Here is a 13,793-nt window from a genome sequence, read left to right on the forward strand (position 1 = left end):
GGCATACAAATCACAAGTTCTAGAATTAACAATACATCACATACAAGCAGGCAACTCCCATGGGAATAAAACTATTAAAACTTCCCAATTCTGTAATCATTTGTAATTTTTCTTTACATAAAACATTCATTAATATGGTGGATTTCTTTTTTAAATCTGTTTTTATATTAAGAAATGCATCAATTACTAGAGTGGTCATCGCTACAAGGAATAATGTGGAACTACAGTACTCACAGGTTGATGAACATTTGACACCGGCATCTTCTGAATGCTGACAATTGTGGTTTTCCCAACCATTGTGGGAACAATCAGTCAGCTTTTCTTCTGTGCCTCTGCACTGCACATCATCAAGCCAAATGGTCCCAGATCCTCTGCCAAAATGAGCTGCGTCATATGACAGCAGTATCCCTGGGTAACCAAGCTGTCTGCAAACTACTGCACCATCAGTCATATCCCATAGGTCATCACACACAGTACCCCACTCACCGTTGTGGTAGATTTCAACTCGACCCTCAGTTTCGATTGTTCCACCTGAGAGTCTCAAGGCTCCTTCGTCTGTACCAAACAGAATGTACATAGTAATATGGAATCACAATCACTAATAGAAAAATGGAAATCGTACATCTATTCTTTTATAAGAGTGCACAGTTTTTAACATTACAGCACTCATACATATAGGCATGTACAGTAGATTGTCCCTGGAATTATCGGTTAATTTTAATTCCTTAACATTTATACATTAACATGAAATATGTTTTCTTGTTATGGCACCAGAAATTATTTCTAACTAGATGTTATTTGCACAGTACAGTGTATATTCTACATACATGTATATCAAATGCTATTATAGTGATTGGTTGAAATAGTATCATGTAACCACAGATATTCTAGCTATCATGTATTAAAAACGAAACACTCATGAAGAAAATTTGCTAGGCAGTGAAACATTCCATCATCGACATCACTGATGGGATAGCGCGCTATTGGCGTCACAGACTACGGAAAGCGAGGTATCTCTTTCGGGCAAGTCCTGTTATAGGACTGGGCAGGCACTAATTGGATTCCACCGACTTTCGTGCCTAAACCTAAGCTTACCTAAACCCTATCTTAACTGGGCTATTTCGGACCAGTATATATTGGGGACGGGGGTCAATTTGACCCTCCCCCCTCGACAAATTTTGCCGCTACACCGCCACACAAAATCTTTTGTCCGCGCCACTTGCTGAGTTTTTACTTTCAAGTCTTGTGCAAATTTGCTATGCCTGGGTATACGGTTCCAAAATTACACAATATTTTGTAAGCGTATGTCAGTCCCAAAATTGCTCAAAAACGTGATTACGTACAAAGTCAATGCAAATTCTGTATTACAACCAAATATTGGAACGCCTCTGGCAGTCTCGCCTGCATTACGCAATTCGATATAACAGCAGTGCTTCCTTTGAAAAAAAGCTAATGAAAAATTATTCACAGAAGAAAACACTTATATGATACTAAAATATTATGTCCATTGACCCAAAATTACCATTGACCATGATCATGTGACCTAAAACATGTTCACAAAACAATCATTCATACTTGATTACTATTACATGTATATCCAAGTTTCATGAACTAGATCCATAAAATATTAAAGTTATGATGACAATTCCTCAATTACCCCCAATATGGCCAAAGTTAGTTGACCCAAAGTGACCTTTGACCTTGGTCATGTGACCTGAAACTCACGCATGATAATCAGGAATACATGGTTGCTCTTATGTCCAAGTTTCATGAACTAGATTCATAAACTTTTAAAGTTATGATGATGATTCCTCAAATAACCCCAACATGGCCAAAGTTTGTTGACCCTAAGTGACCTTAATCATGTGATGTGAAACTCAGGCAGGATATTCAGTGATACACGATTACCTTTATATGTCTAAGTTTTATGACCAAGGTCCATATGCTTATGAAGTTATGACAACATTTCAAAAACTTAACCTTGGTTAAGAATTCGATATTGATTCCCCCAACATGGTCTACATGTAAGTCCACTGACCCTAAATTACCTTTAACCTTGGTCATGTGACCTGAAACTAAGGCAGGATGTTCAGTAATACTTTATTACCCTTATGTCCAAGTTTCATGAACTAGGTCCATATACTTTCTAAGTTATGATGACATTTCAAAAACTTACCCTTGGTTAAGATTTCAATGTTGATGATACCGCAGTCGCCGTTGGAAAAGTGGCGCCTTTAGTCTTGCTCTGCTATGCAGGCGAGACAAAGTCACAAATGTATGATTATTTCGACGTTTTTGGTTTAGATAGAATTATTTTATGTATGATTGCAAAAGGGTTCATTGAAGTAAACAAAGGTTTGAAAAAACATAGAAATACATAACTTTTAAAAAACAATAAGATACATAGGAAATCATTTATTTTTTGGCAACTTTTTTGTAGAATTGTGTTAGAAATGTAAAAATCTATATATTCCCCAAACGCGTGCAAATTTCTGCGGCAATGACTGAGATGGGGGGGGGGGGGGGGTCAAATTGACTCCCTCACCCAAGTATATGTTGGTCTGAAATAGCCCAGTTAAGATAGGGTAAAGTTACTTGAACTATTAAGTCAGTTTATTAGTTCAAGTAAATGGGCTCTATACAGCACAGTATGTGATGTACATTTTGGTTCCCTTATGGACATGGACCCTCTATGGAATAATCTAATTGGCAAGTGGTACAGTATTAGACAGGATCAACTGTACATGTAAATTATGCTATTTCCTGGAACTATTAAAGTGTCTGTTACATTATACGTTAAAAAAAATTGGGTAAAGTTCCAATGTTTATTTAATTTCAAACATTTTCCAGTCAAATTCTCAGTAGTTTCTTCAAATTTGACTTCTGAAAATCAGAACTAGATGTCAAAATGTATATTCATGCAGTCCTATATTTTCAAACTAAAATGTGCTAATATTTATTGGTCTAAATATCCTAAATTTAAATTGTTTGGATACTCTCTTTTATGTTTTGAATACAGACACTGTAAAAAAAAATGGTATAAAAATGAATGTCTTATGAATTTTTTCCCCTCTTACAGTGTATTTAAAATTTAGCAGAGAAATCGATACAAGCAGAAGCAATTATGAATTTGGGCTGAAAACACAATACCTACTGATATTGGATGAAATAATGTTTTTAGCTTGGTCAGCATAATGGCCCAACTTCTGATTGCAGCCCCCGTTTGCGCCATAGGCTAGCAAATTCTTTACCACATATCGTACAAGCCGGTATAAACAAAAATCAGAAAATAATTAATTTTTTTATTTATTATTAATAAAATATGCAGATTTGTTCATGTAAATCATTATTTGCCAATTTAACTTATAATTTCCCTTTAATTTTTTTTCTTTTTTCTAGATGTCATCTTTGTAATCTAATTTAAAGATTTCCAAACAAAAAAATGCAAAAGCCAATTTTTTTCCTTATGCATTTCTTTGTTTTTAGAATTTCTTATGTATTTACATACATGTACCGTATTTGTTTTTTCATTGTTTTTTTTTTTCAATGGAAATAATTACAAACCATGAAACTAAATTAAACCAAAAATTAATTAAGCAGTCAAAATCATCATGCTAAAAAGTTTTATGAATTTCATCTCCCATAGACGTTGTACACAAAGTATTTTTTTAAAAAGCTATTTTCAGCATGACATTGTCTCGTAAAAAAAGTCATGTGGCGTCGCAATGCTATACCCATACATGTTGCAAATTTGAACTCGCGTTGCGCGAGACTTCAAAGAAAAACAAAGCAGAATCATTTAATTTTGCAATGCTACTTTCGGAAATAATGCACAAAGCATCCAGGGGGGGGGGGGGGGGGCTTTTAAGGGTTAATCCAAAATGGCCACCACCCCCCCCCCTCAACAACAAAAAGTTTTGGCCACAACTTCTTTATTTGATTGTCTTTTTGTCTGGTTTTGATGTCTATTCATATATGTTTTGAGGGGCAGGCAATTTGTTTTTCCTAAAACTAGTACCTTTAAACCATTATTTGTAGAGTTAAAAGGTGATTTTACCTAAATTTACCAATTTCTAGAGCCTTTTTTTTGGCCCAAAACTAGGTTTCATCTTCATGTGGCTCTTGGATATTAGATCAAGTTGAACAATAGCAAGCAGTTTCATATAGCTATATTGCTTTTTTTCTCCACTTTGGATTTACGGGTATTTGAGAAACATATCTGATAATAAAACAAATTTATTATCATATTTATCCATAGGGGCTATAGTATATAATACACTGTACATACTGCACTGCATACATTATATCCATGCATTGTCCACCATGACTATAGCAAATATAGTATGAACAAGGACAATGCATGTACTTAAATTTACTTGAAATTATGACATTCGTTAAAGATTTCAGTGTTGAAAGCATGGTCAAATTCATTGATGCTTTATAATGACCTTTGATCTTGGTCATTCGACCTGAAACACATGCAAGAAGATCAGTGATACTTGATTACTCTAATGTCCAAGTTTCATGAAATAGACATATCTAAATAAATTTATGATGGCATTTCAAAATCCCCTTTTAGGGTTTAACCCTAAATCTCCCGGGGTATTTTGATTCTTGTCATTCCCGGGGGGGGGGGGGGGGGGCCATTATGGCCCCCCCCCAAGATCTCGGCCGCCGATCGCGCGAGCGACGCAAAAATTTGCACGCTGGTAGTGGGCGATGTAATCTACAAGGCTGTATGGTAAAATTTTCCAAAATGATGATATTTTATTTTATATGAATTAATTATGCTAATTTATGCATAAATCATACTTTTTGCTCTAATTCACTAAATAAAGCTCCTAGAATGCTAATTTTTGGTAAAAATATTCTTTGTAGCATTCTTAACAATCGCAATTAAAAAAAATCGGTTTGGAAATAAATTTCTTATGTATTTTATTGTTTTATGAATTTCTTATGTATTTCTTTGTTTTTTTACTTTTTGTTTTTTATTGTTTTTTCAATGGGAATCGTTCCAGACTTAATTCTGATCATAAACAAGGCAAAATTAATTCAGTTTAATCAGTAAAAGTAGAAATAATGATACATTTATGAATTTTGGCTAAATACACAATTTGCATTGGATTTGTACATGAAATCACGTTTATGAGCAATTTTGGGTCTGACATGCACTTACATAATGTTGCGTAATGTCGTAACCGCGTACCCGGGCGTCACAAATTTGGTCTCAAAATTTGCGCGAGACTTGAAAGTAAAAAGTCAGTGAGCTGCGAGGTCAAAAAATTTCGCGCAGCAGATATATCGCGAAAATTGTCAAGGGGGGGCCATTATGGCCCCCCCCCCCCCGGGAGAATTAAGGTTAAGTTAATCAATATTTTGTGAAACAAGTTACATGCATATCTCCATGAATATTCAGTAGGTGGGCTGATGTCACATCCCCACTTTCCTTTTTATTACATTAAATCATGACATCTCCATTATGATGAGATACATGTAAGTTGTGGCAATAAATAACTAATGCACTTAATCAGTTGTCAATCCAATTGTTTTAGTTCTTGGTAGTAAAATAAACCTAACTTTATAAAATAAAATACATATATGTACAAAAGAACAAGTGGGAATATGACATCATCAGCCCACCTAATGAATATTCATGAAGACAGGCCTAGAAATGTTTCACTGGAAAAATGCAAATCTTTAAAATTCAATAACTTTGTTTAAATGTTATCCAATTTTGATCAAATTTTCAGCAATTTGCTCTGTGAATTTTATTCTATTTATTGAGATATAAATATCTTCAGCCTGAACCATCCCTTTAAGATTTCAATGTAGACGTCGCCTCTGTTGTTGGAATATAGTCTCACTCTGCAATAACATGTACATGTACATGTACATGTACTTGTGCTTACATGTATCATCCTCCATTGGACTGGCAATATTGGGTAAAATAGAAATTGTCAGAGCAGTCCAACACCTGTATTTTAAAATATTTTTGATTTGTATACAAACAATTTACCATAACGGAGAGAGCACCTTATGCCAACATCCCTGGAATGGTCACAACTGTGAACTCCCCAACCATCCTTTTGACACTCTTGTAGTATATCTTCTGTACCAGTGCAGTGGACATTTTGTAACCAGATCTTTCCTGTTCCTTCACCAAAATCAAGACCAACCTTCTCCACTCCCTCATAGCCAAGCTGGTGACAAGCTACTCTTCCATCAGTTATGTCCCAATTCCTGTCACACACTGTTCCCCACTCTCCATTATAAAAGACTTCCAAGCGGCCCTCATTATCAGAATTTCCACCAACCAGTCCAAGAGAACCTGCAAGATTCGTGTGCGAGAACACAAACAGAAAATACCTTGAAGACAATTTGGATCTTCAAACTCATGCACAGTTTTTAAAAAATATATTGTATTGGTTAATTCTCTCAAATTGTCATTAGACATTGAACCCTTGAGGTCCAGGATTCAAATCTCATGGTAACAAAGCATACAGTTTAGCAAGATGTCAATCTATGTTTGGTACTCTAGGACTCATTTACAGATGACAGCTTCCATGCAAAACCATGTGATTGGATGCTAAGCCGAATGGTAGTTGCCACCATAATGTCAAAATTACATGTGGTTGTTAAACTTAAAAGAAACAGACCTCTGACAAAGTTAATGGATACCCTGAAGAAAGGATTGATTTTCTTTTTTTATATAAACATCTATAATACACGTAATACATTTATTTACATGTAGAAGTGCTGAACACAAAATGTTATAAGTTCAATGCGTGCATACATGGAAAATGAGAAAAATCAAGAAGAAATAGAATTACACTATTAGGGCAAGTCCAAGAATTTGTGCACGTTACGCATGGGATATTCAAAAGACTTTTTAACAATGACCTGAAAAATACTGAATATTGTTAAATGATTTGGATAACATTTAATAAATACCAACATGATGGCTGATATCTGGGAGAAGAATAATCATGTAAAAAATGGTGACAAATGACCATGACCTTGACTTTTCAGAGAGAAAACATCTGCTGTTACATACATGTACATGCATTGGACGCAGAAAAAGGTAATGTTTTAAACTTTTTTTTCAAGTTGAGAATTCTCTGAAGGAATTTCATTTGACAACTTGTTACTCAGTGTGATCAAAGTCACAACACGAAGGCAGATTTCATGTCAGAATGCAAAACCCTCTAATTACAGACTCTAGTCTAATTAAACCAATTAAAACTAGAGATGCTCGGCAGGTCGCACGGCCGAGCACATGTACATGTATCCCCCAACCCCATCGCGTCATCCGTCATTGCGATATATAGAGCTCACACAGAAATTTGACATAGAATTATCATGGCGACAATGACCCTTATTCACTCACGCTCGAATCGCGTTCGAAATCATCATCGATATTACATCGCATCATTCCCATATGCGGACACGCCTGCATGCAATGGCCCCAAGGCGGAACCCGGCCGTGGTCGGACACGACGTACATCGGTAGCATGGAGCAAGCTAACGTGAGTCGAGCCGAGGTAGATCCAACGTATGTTATACAGTGCCAGTCAGTCCGCAGCCCGTCCATAAGTAGTTTATTCAGCGGCATACATAGCCATCCGTGGTTTAATGCATATACGTAATGAGCTGTGAAGACGATCTTTCCGATCGGCGTTTTAACCCTCGGACACAGTTTAGACGCAGGACAAATAATGCTCTGACAACCAAACTAACTTCTCATCAGCATCAGTAAAAATGTGAATGGGCTTGTGAAACTAATACTAAAACTGATCTAAAATTGAACTTAAATTGACTTTGAAATTGATTTTAAAATCCACTTTAAAATCAATTTTAAAATCGTAATTACACCTGTCCCAAATATTCCATCATCCCCTCTTTTCCCTCCTCTTCAAAACCACTCTGCCACTTTCAGACAGTTGGCTAGCCACGATATCGCCTTGTCAATCCTTACTATTTAGTCCTCCTTTAGGGCTCCGTCAATGGGATTTTAATGTTTTTTAATACAGGGAGAGCCCTTAAGGAGGAGTAAATAATAGGGATTGATAAGGCGATATCGAGGTTAGCCAACTGTCTTAAATATGTTTGAGCTTTTAAAATCGATTTAAAATACGATTATAAAATCGATTTCAAAATTATAACTGTCTATTAAAAAGTGGCAGAGTGGTTTTGAAGAGGAGGGAAAAGAGGGGTTGATGGAATAATTAGGACAGGTACAACTACGATTTTAAAATTGATTTAAAATTGATTTTTAAAATCAATTTTAAATCGATCTAAGATCAATTTTAAATCAGTTTTTGTATAAGTTTTAAATGCCCATTCACATTTTTACCAATGCTGATGAGAAGTTAGTTTGGTTCTTGAGCATTATTTGTCCTGCGTCTAAATAGAACGTTGGTCACTGTATTTGGTGAGTGAAGCCAACGGAGTTCAGCGGAACAACAAACATAACAGAGACCGAAGCTTTTGGTTTGATTACGTATATATGCATTAAATCACGGATGGCTGGCTATGCATACCGCTGAACAAAATACTTTCGGACGAGGTGCGAACTGACTGGCACTGTAAACGTGAGATCTAACTCGGCTCGACTCACGTTAGCTTGCTCCATGCTACCGATGCACATCGTGTCCGACCGCGGCCAGGTCCATTTCATGCAGGCATGTCTGCATATAGGAATGATACGATGTAATATCGATGTGACAGATATGGCAAGTTCCGACTCGGAGTCCTCGTATACATGTAAGACACAGTAGAAGTCCAGAAAATAGTTGAGCCACATGGCTGATTTGCTTGATTGTTATGTTAAAACAGTATACATGTAGTCGAGTACATTTTATCTAAGGCACTTGCCGGCTTAAAACGAAACTCGAATTTCAATTTCATTTTATTTTCTTAAAAAACAAAACTCGAATTTCAATTTCATTTTATTTTCCCAGTGTGTTTGTCCCATTAAAGACACTGTTAGAAAAAAACTGCTCCGAAATAAAAAAAAATTGCCAAAAATCCAAAACCTGAGTGATTTCGAACGCGACGCGAGTGATTATAATAAGCCCATTTTGCCTGTGGGTACCAAATTTGATGACTATAATATGACATAGCAGTGTGACTCTGCAGAACATAAAAGTATTGTCCAGTATCACCTGTTGGGGAATACAATATTAGAGTAATCTAGATATAACTTCTGAAGGTTTCCATGGCGAAGAAGAATAGTGTAGTAGGTTTCACGGTACACCATGTATCTTTCTTGGGCAGATGACCACCCAATCTCGACGTTTCGACAAGTGTGTTCTTGTCGTCCTCCTGAGGACGACAAGAACACACTTGTCGAAACGTCGAGATTGTTCCTTTTCAGGGCCAACATCTGCCCAAGAAAGATACATGGTGTACCGTGAAACCTACTACACTAATCTAGATATATTTTGTAAACCTGACCCTAAGACTCCCCCCCCCCCCCAGCAAAAACGATAGCCATCTTCCCTTCACCTTCTAATATTGCTTCTGTGTGCCAACTGTTATGACAAACTGGAAAAAAAGCAGAAGTTACCGGCTTTTACCAAATTTTCCAAAAAATATGGTTACCATGGTAACCATGTCTGCACCCACTCCAAAATCATTAGGCGGCTTTGTTTTACCATAATGGACCTTCATGACAAATTAAAGATAATTGGAGAAGAAATGTAGTCAGTAGAGCACTCACAAGGAAATCTATATTTCCACAAAAACTCGTTACCATGGCAACATGTCTTCGCCCACACCAAAAAGCACCTCTGGCAGTCTCACCTGTATCACGCAATTCAATATACATGTACATGTAGCAGCACTGCTGACTTTGAAAACTACTATAAAATAATTATTCACAAAACACCATTCATATACATGTAAATACACTGCTACATGTACATGTACATTCATTGACAATAAATTACATTTTACCTTGATCATGCAACCTAAGACTTGTCAGTGATACCTAATTACCCATACATGTATATCAACATTTCAAAACTAAATCTATAAACTTTGAAAGTTATGACAGCAATCTAATAATTACCCCCACAATGGCCAAAGTTTAATTACCTTAAATAACCTTTGACTTTGGTCATGTGACCTGAAACTCACATGAGATGTTCAATAATACTTGATTACTCTATGTCCAAGTTTTTTTTAACTAGATCCATACATTTCTAGAGTTATGATGGTTATTCAACATACCCCAAATATGGCCAAATTCCATTGACCTTTGACCTTGGTCATGTGACCTGAATCTCTCACAGGATGTTCAGTGATACTTGATTACTTTTATGTCCAAATTTTATGAACTAGACCAATACACTTTTAATACAGAGTTATGATGGTAATTCAACAAATACCCCCAACATGGCCAAAGTTCATTGACCTTTCGGCCGTGATCTGGCAGAACTACATGTACGTATCTCCTTTTATGCGATTCCGAGATATTCGAGCTTAAAAATTCAAAATTGGTTCTTTAGCTTTCTTTAAAAAAATGGAGAATGATGTATCGGACCTTTTCCTGCACATCGCAAAGTTTATCAGGAAAAACTATGTATGTCCTGCGTATTGCAAAGTTTTATCAGGCAATACTACGTATGTCCTTGCGCATTGCAAGTTTTATCAGGCAAAACTACGTATGTCCTGCGCATTGCAGCTTTCTTTGAAAAATGGAGAATGATGTATCAGACTTTTTTGTTTTCCTTTGTCCAGTGGAACATATACAAGGAATTGGGACCAAAAAATATTTGATTTCCTCATTAAATCTTGTAATTTTCTGTAATTTTTAAAACTTACGAGCTTTTATCTGATTAAATCGACGACTACACTTCTAGCTTTTGATCAGGCAAAACTACGTATGTCCTGCACATCGCAAAGTTTATCAGGCAAAACTACGTATGTCCTGCGTATTGCAAAGTTTTATCAGGCAATACTACGTATGTCCTTGCGCATTGCAAAATTTTATCAGGCAAAACTACGTATGTCCTGCGCATTGCAAAGTTTTATCAGGCAAAACTACGTATGTCCTTGCACATTGCAAAGTTTTATCAGGCAAAACTACGTACATGTATGTCCTGCGCATTGCAAAGTTTTATCAGGCAAAACTTGGTACAATGGATTGTATTACCAGACCTTCATTTTTTAGGAGTGCGATCGCGCCGGCGCTCCTAAAAAAAAATATGGAGAGCAAAAAATCGCGCTCCTAAAATAAAAATAAAAAATTGCTAAAATTTCACATTTTACATCTTTAAATCCATGAAATGGCCATCTATTTTCCATAATTCCTTGAAATTATTTGGATTTAGTTGAAAACTATCAGAAAAATGAAGAATATTCATCTCTTTCCCGACTCTGATTTGAATTTAAACTCAGTAAATATTGAAGTCCCACATGTAGACTTCCATGGTGCTGCCCTGAACACCATGGAAGTCTACATGGCCATTTCATGGATTTAAAAATGTAAAATGGAAAATTTTAGTAATTTTTTTTTTTATTTTTATTTTTTTGCAGGTGCGCGATATATTTGGTAAATGTATTGACTCAGGCCTAGTTTAACCACAGATTAATAAATATCTACACAGCTATTGCATATACGATGTTAAGAAAAATCTACAATTTATCATACATATTGTATTGAATTGATTTGAGCTCCTCAAGGAGAGTGATTCTGAGAAGCTCAATTGAGCTCCTCAAAAAAATAAGGAGAGCGATTTATAGAGCTCCACGAAATTATAAACGTGAAGGACTGTATTACCAGGGAGTCCCTGGTATTAGCAAACACTTATGAATTCAATATCAAACAAAATATTCTAATAAAATTCATCAAACTTTCACCAAAAATACGCAAATAAAAAAAAGTTGCAAAAATTGCTGAATCCGTTTGTCTTTTTTTTTACAATGTCAGCTTCCAATCGCACCCCCTTCGCATATTTTGGTCACTTGAAAATGATGTCATATTACCGCATGCATGATTTCTCTGGAAAAACTTAGACTGAAGCAACAAAATCAGTGATTCAGTAGATCTACTTTGTCATAGATCTAGATCTAACAGTAAAATCATAGCTAAGATGGATCGCTATCATATCATTTTTTATAAAGACTTTGAATAAAGTTAAGTTAACTTGTAATGTTTTATATAATTGCTTATTCTAAAAGTTAATTCTTAACGTAGGCCTCCTGTGTCAGGTCAGTGTTTCTAGTCAAACTTACATAGTCTTGACGCTAACTAATTTTTTCCTTTGGAAAATATGGCACAATGGCGACTAATTCTTCTTACAGTGTAGATCTATAGTCTAGATTTAACTCAAAACTTAGATCCAAATTCATATGCATATAAATCTATAGGAAAATAGTTTATGAACTTATAAACTTACATGGACTCTAGGCCTACCTTAAAGTTTAGAGATGATGATCAGATGGTGTTAGACCTCTGTCGTATATCTAGTCTTTGATAAATACTAGATAGTCTAGCTTACCTTGTTTCAGCTAAGATGGATCGCTATCATATCATTTTTTATAAAGACTTTGAATAAAGTTAAGTTAACTTGTAATGTTTTATATTGCTTATTCTAAAAGTTAATTCTTAACGTAGGCCTCCTGTGTCAGGTCAGTGTTTCTAGTCAGACTTACATAGTCTTGACGCTAACTAATTTTTCCCTTTGGAAAATATGGCACAATGGCGACTAATTCTTCTTACAGTGTAGATCTATAGTCTAGATTTAACTCAAAACTTAGATCCAAATTCATATGCATATAAATCTATAGGAAAATAGTTTATGAACTTATAAACTTACATGGACTCTAGGCCTACCTTAAAGTTTAGAGATGATGATCAGATGGTGTTAGACCTCTAACGTATATCTAGTCTTTGATAAATACTAGATAGTCTAGCTTGCCTTGTTTCAGCTGGGAAATTTTGATTTTCTCTAATAGTGGAGCGCTTATGTGACAAAAAATGGCCAAGATGCTCGAATCTGGCAGAAAGTGTGAAATTTGGCATACAGGGGTATTTTTGGGCGCTGATTTCAAAAATTGCCAGCCCCAAGCGATTTTACCATCGGGTCGGCCGCCATTTTGAAATCCAAGATGGCCGCCATGAAAAATCATTAAATGTCATTTTCTTGAGTTTAAAATGGCATGTAACACTGAAATTTGGCATATATGGGTATTTTGAGGCACTGATTTCAAATATTGCCGGCCCCCAGCAATTTGACCATTTGGCCGGTGGCAAAATGGCCGCCATCTTGAAATCCAAGATGGCCACCATGATATATTATTGCAATCATTTTCCCAAGTTTAATATGAACTGCGGTATTGAAATTTGGCATATTGGCCTAATTTGGGGTGCTGATTTTAACAAGTGGAATGCCTCTGGCCGTCTCACCTGCATCACGCGATTCAATATAGCAGCAGTGCTGATTTTGAAAACTACTATAACTCGCACAAGATGTTCAGTGATACTTGGTTACTCTAATTTCCACGTTTTATGAACTAGATCCATAAACTTTTAGAGTTATGATGGTAATTCTACAGATACCCCCAATTCGGCCAAAGTTCATTGACCCTAAATGACCTTTGACCTTGGTCATGTGACGTGAAACTCATGCAGGATGTTCAGTGATACTTCATTAACCTTATGTATAAGTTTCATGAACTAGGTCCATATATTTTCTAAGTTATGATGGTAATTCAACAGATACCCCCATTATGGCCAAAGTTCATTGACCTTTGACCTTGGTCATGTGACCTATAATGCACAAAGG

General features: G+C 35.9%; 1 protein-coding gene across 1 annotated transcript in view; it reads right to left on the minus strand.

The window, feature by feature from the left end:
• LOC129272186 (scavenger receptor cysteine-rich domain-containing group B protein-like) overlaps window positions 1-6,323 on the minus strand; it is a 29,036-nt gene extending 22,713 nt beyond the window's left edge. The window contains exons 1-2 of the mRNA XM_064106426.1: window positions 6,017-6,323; window positions 235-555 (exon numbers count right to left, since the gene is read on the minus strand). Coding sequence (XP_063962496.1) covers window positions 235-451 — 217 coding nt within the window. The 5' untranslated portion in view covers window positions 452-555; window positions 6,017-6,323. The remainder of the gene's footprint in view (window positions 1-234; window positions 556-6,016) is intronic.
• Between the last annotated feature and the right edge of the window lie 7,470 nt (window positions 6,324-13,793).

This window comes from Lytechinus pictus, chromosome 11, assembly GCF_037042905.1.
Source record: "Lytechinus pictus isolate F3 Inbred chromosome 11, Lp3.0, whole genome shotgun sequence".
Lineage (NCBI taxonomy): Eukaryota > Metazoa > Echinodermata > Echinoidea > Temnopleuroida > Toxopneustidae > Lytechinus > Lytechinus pictus.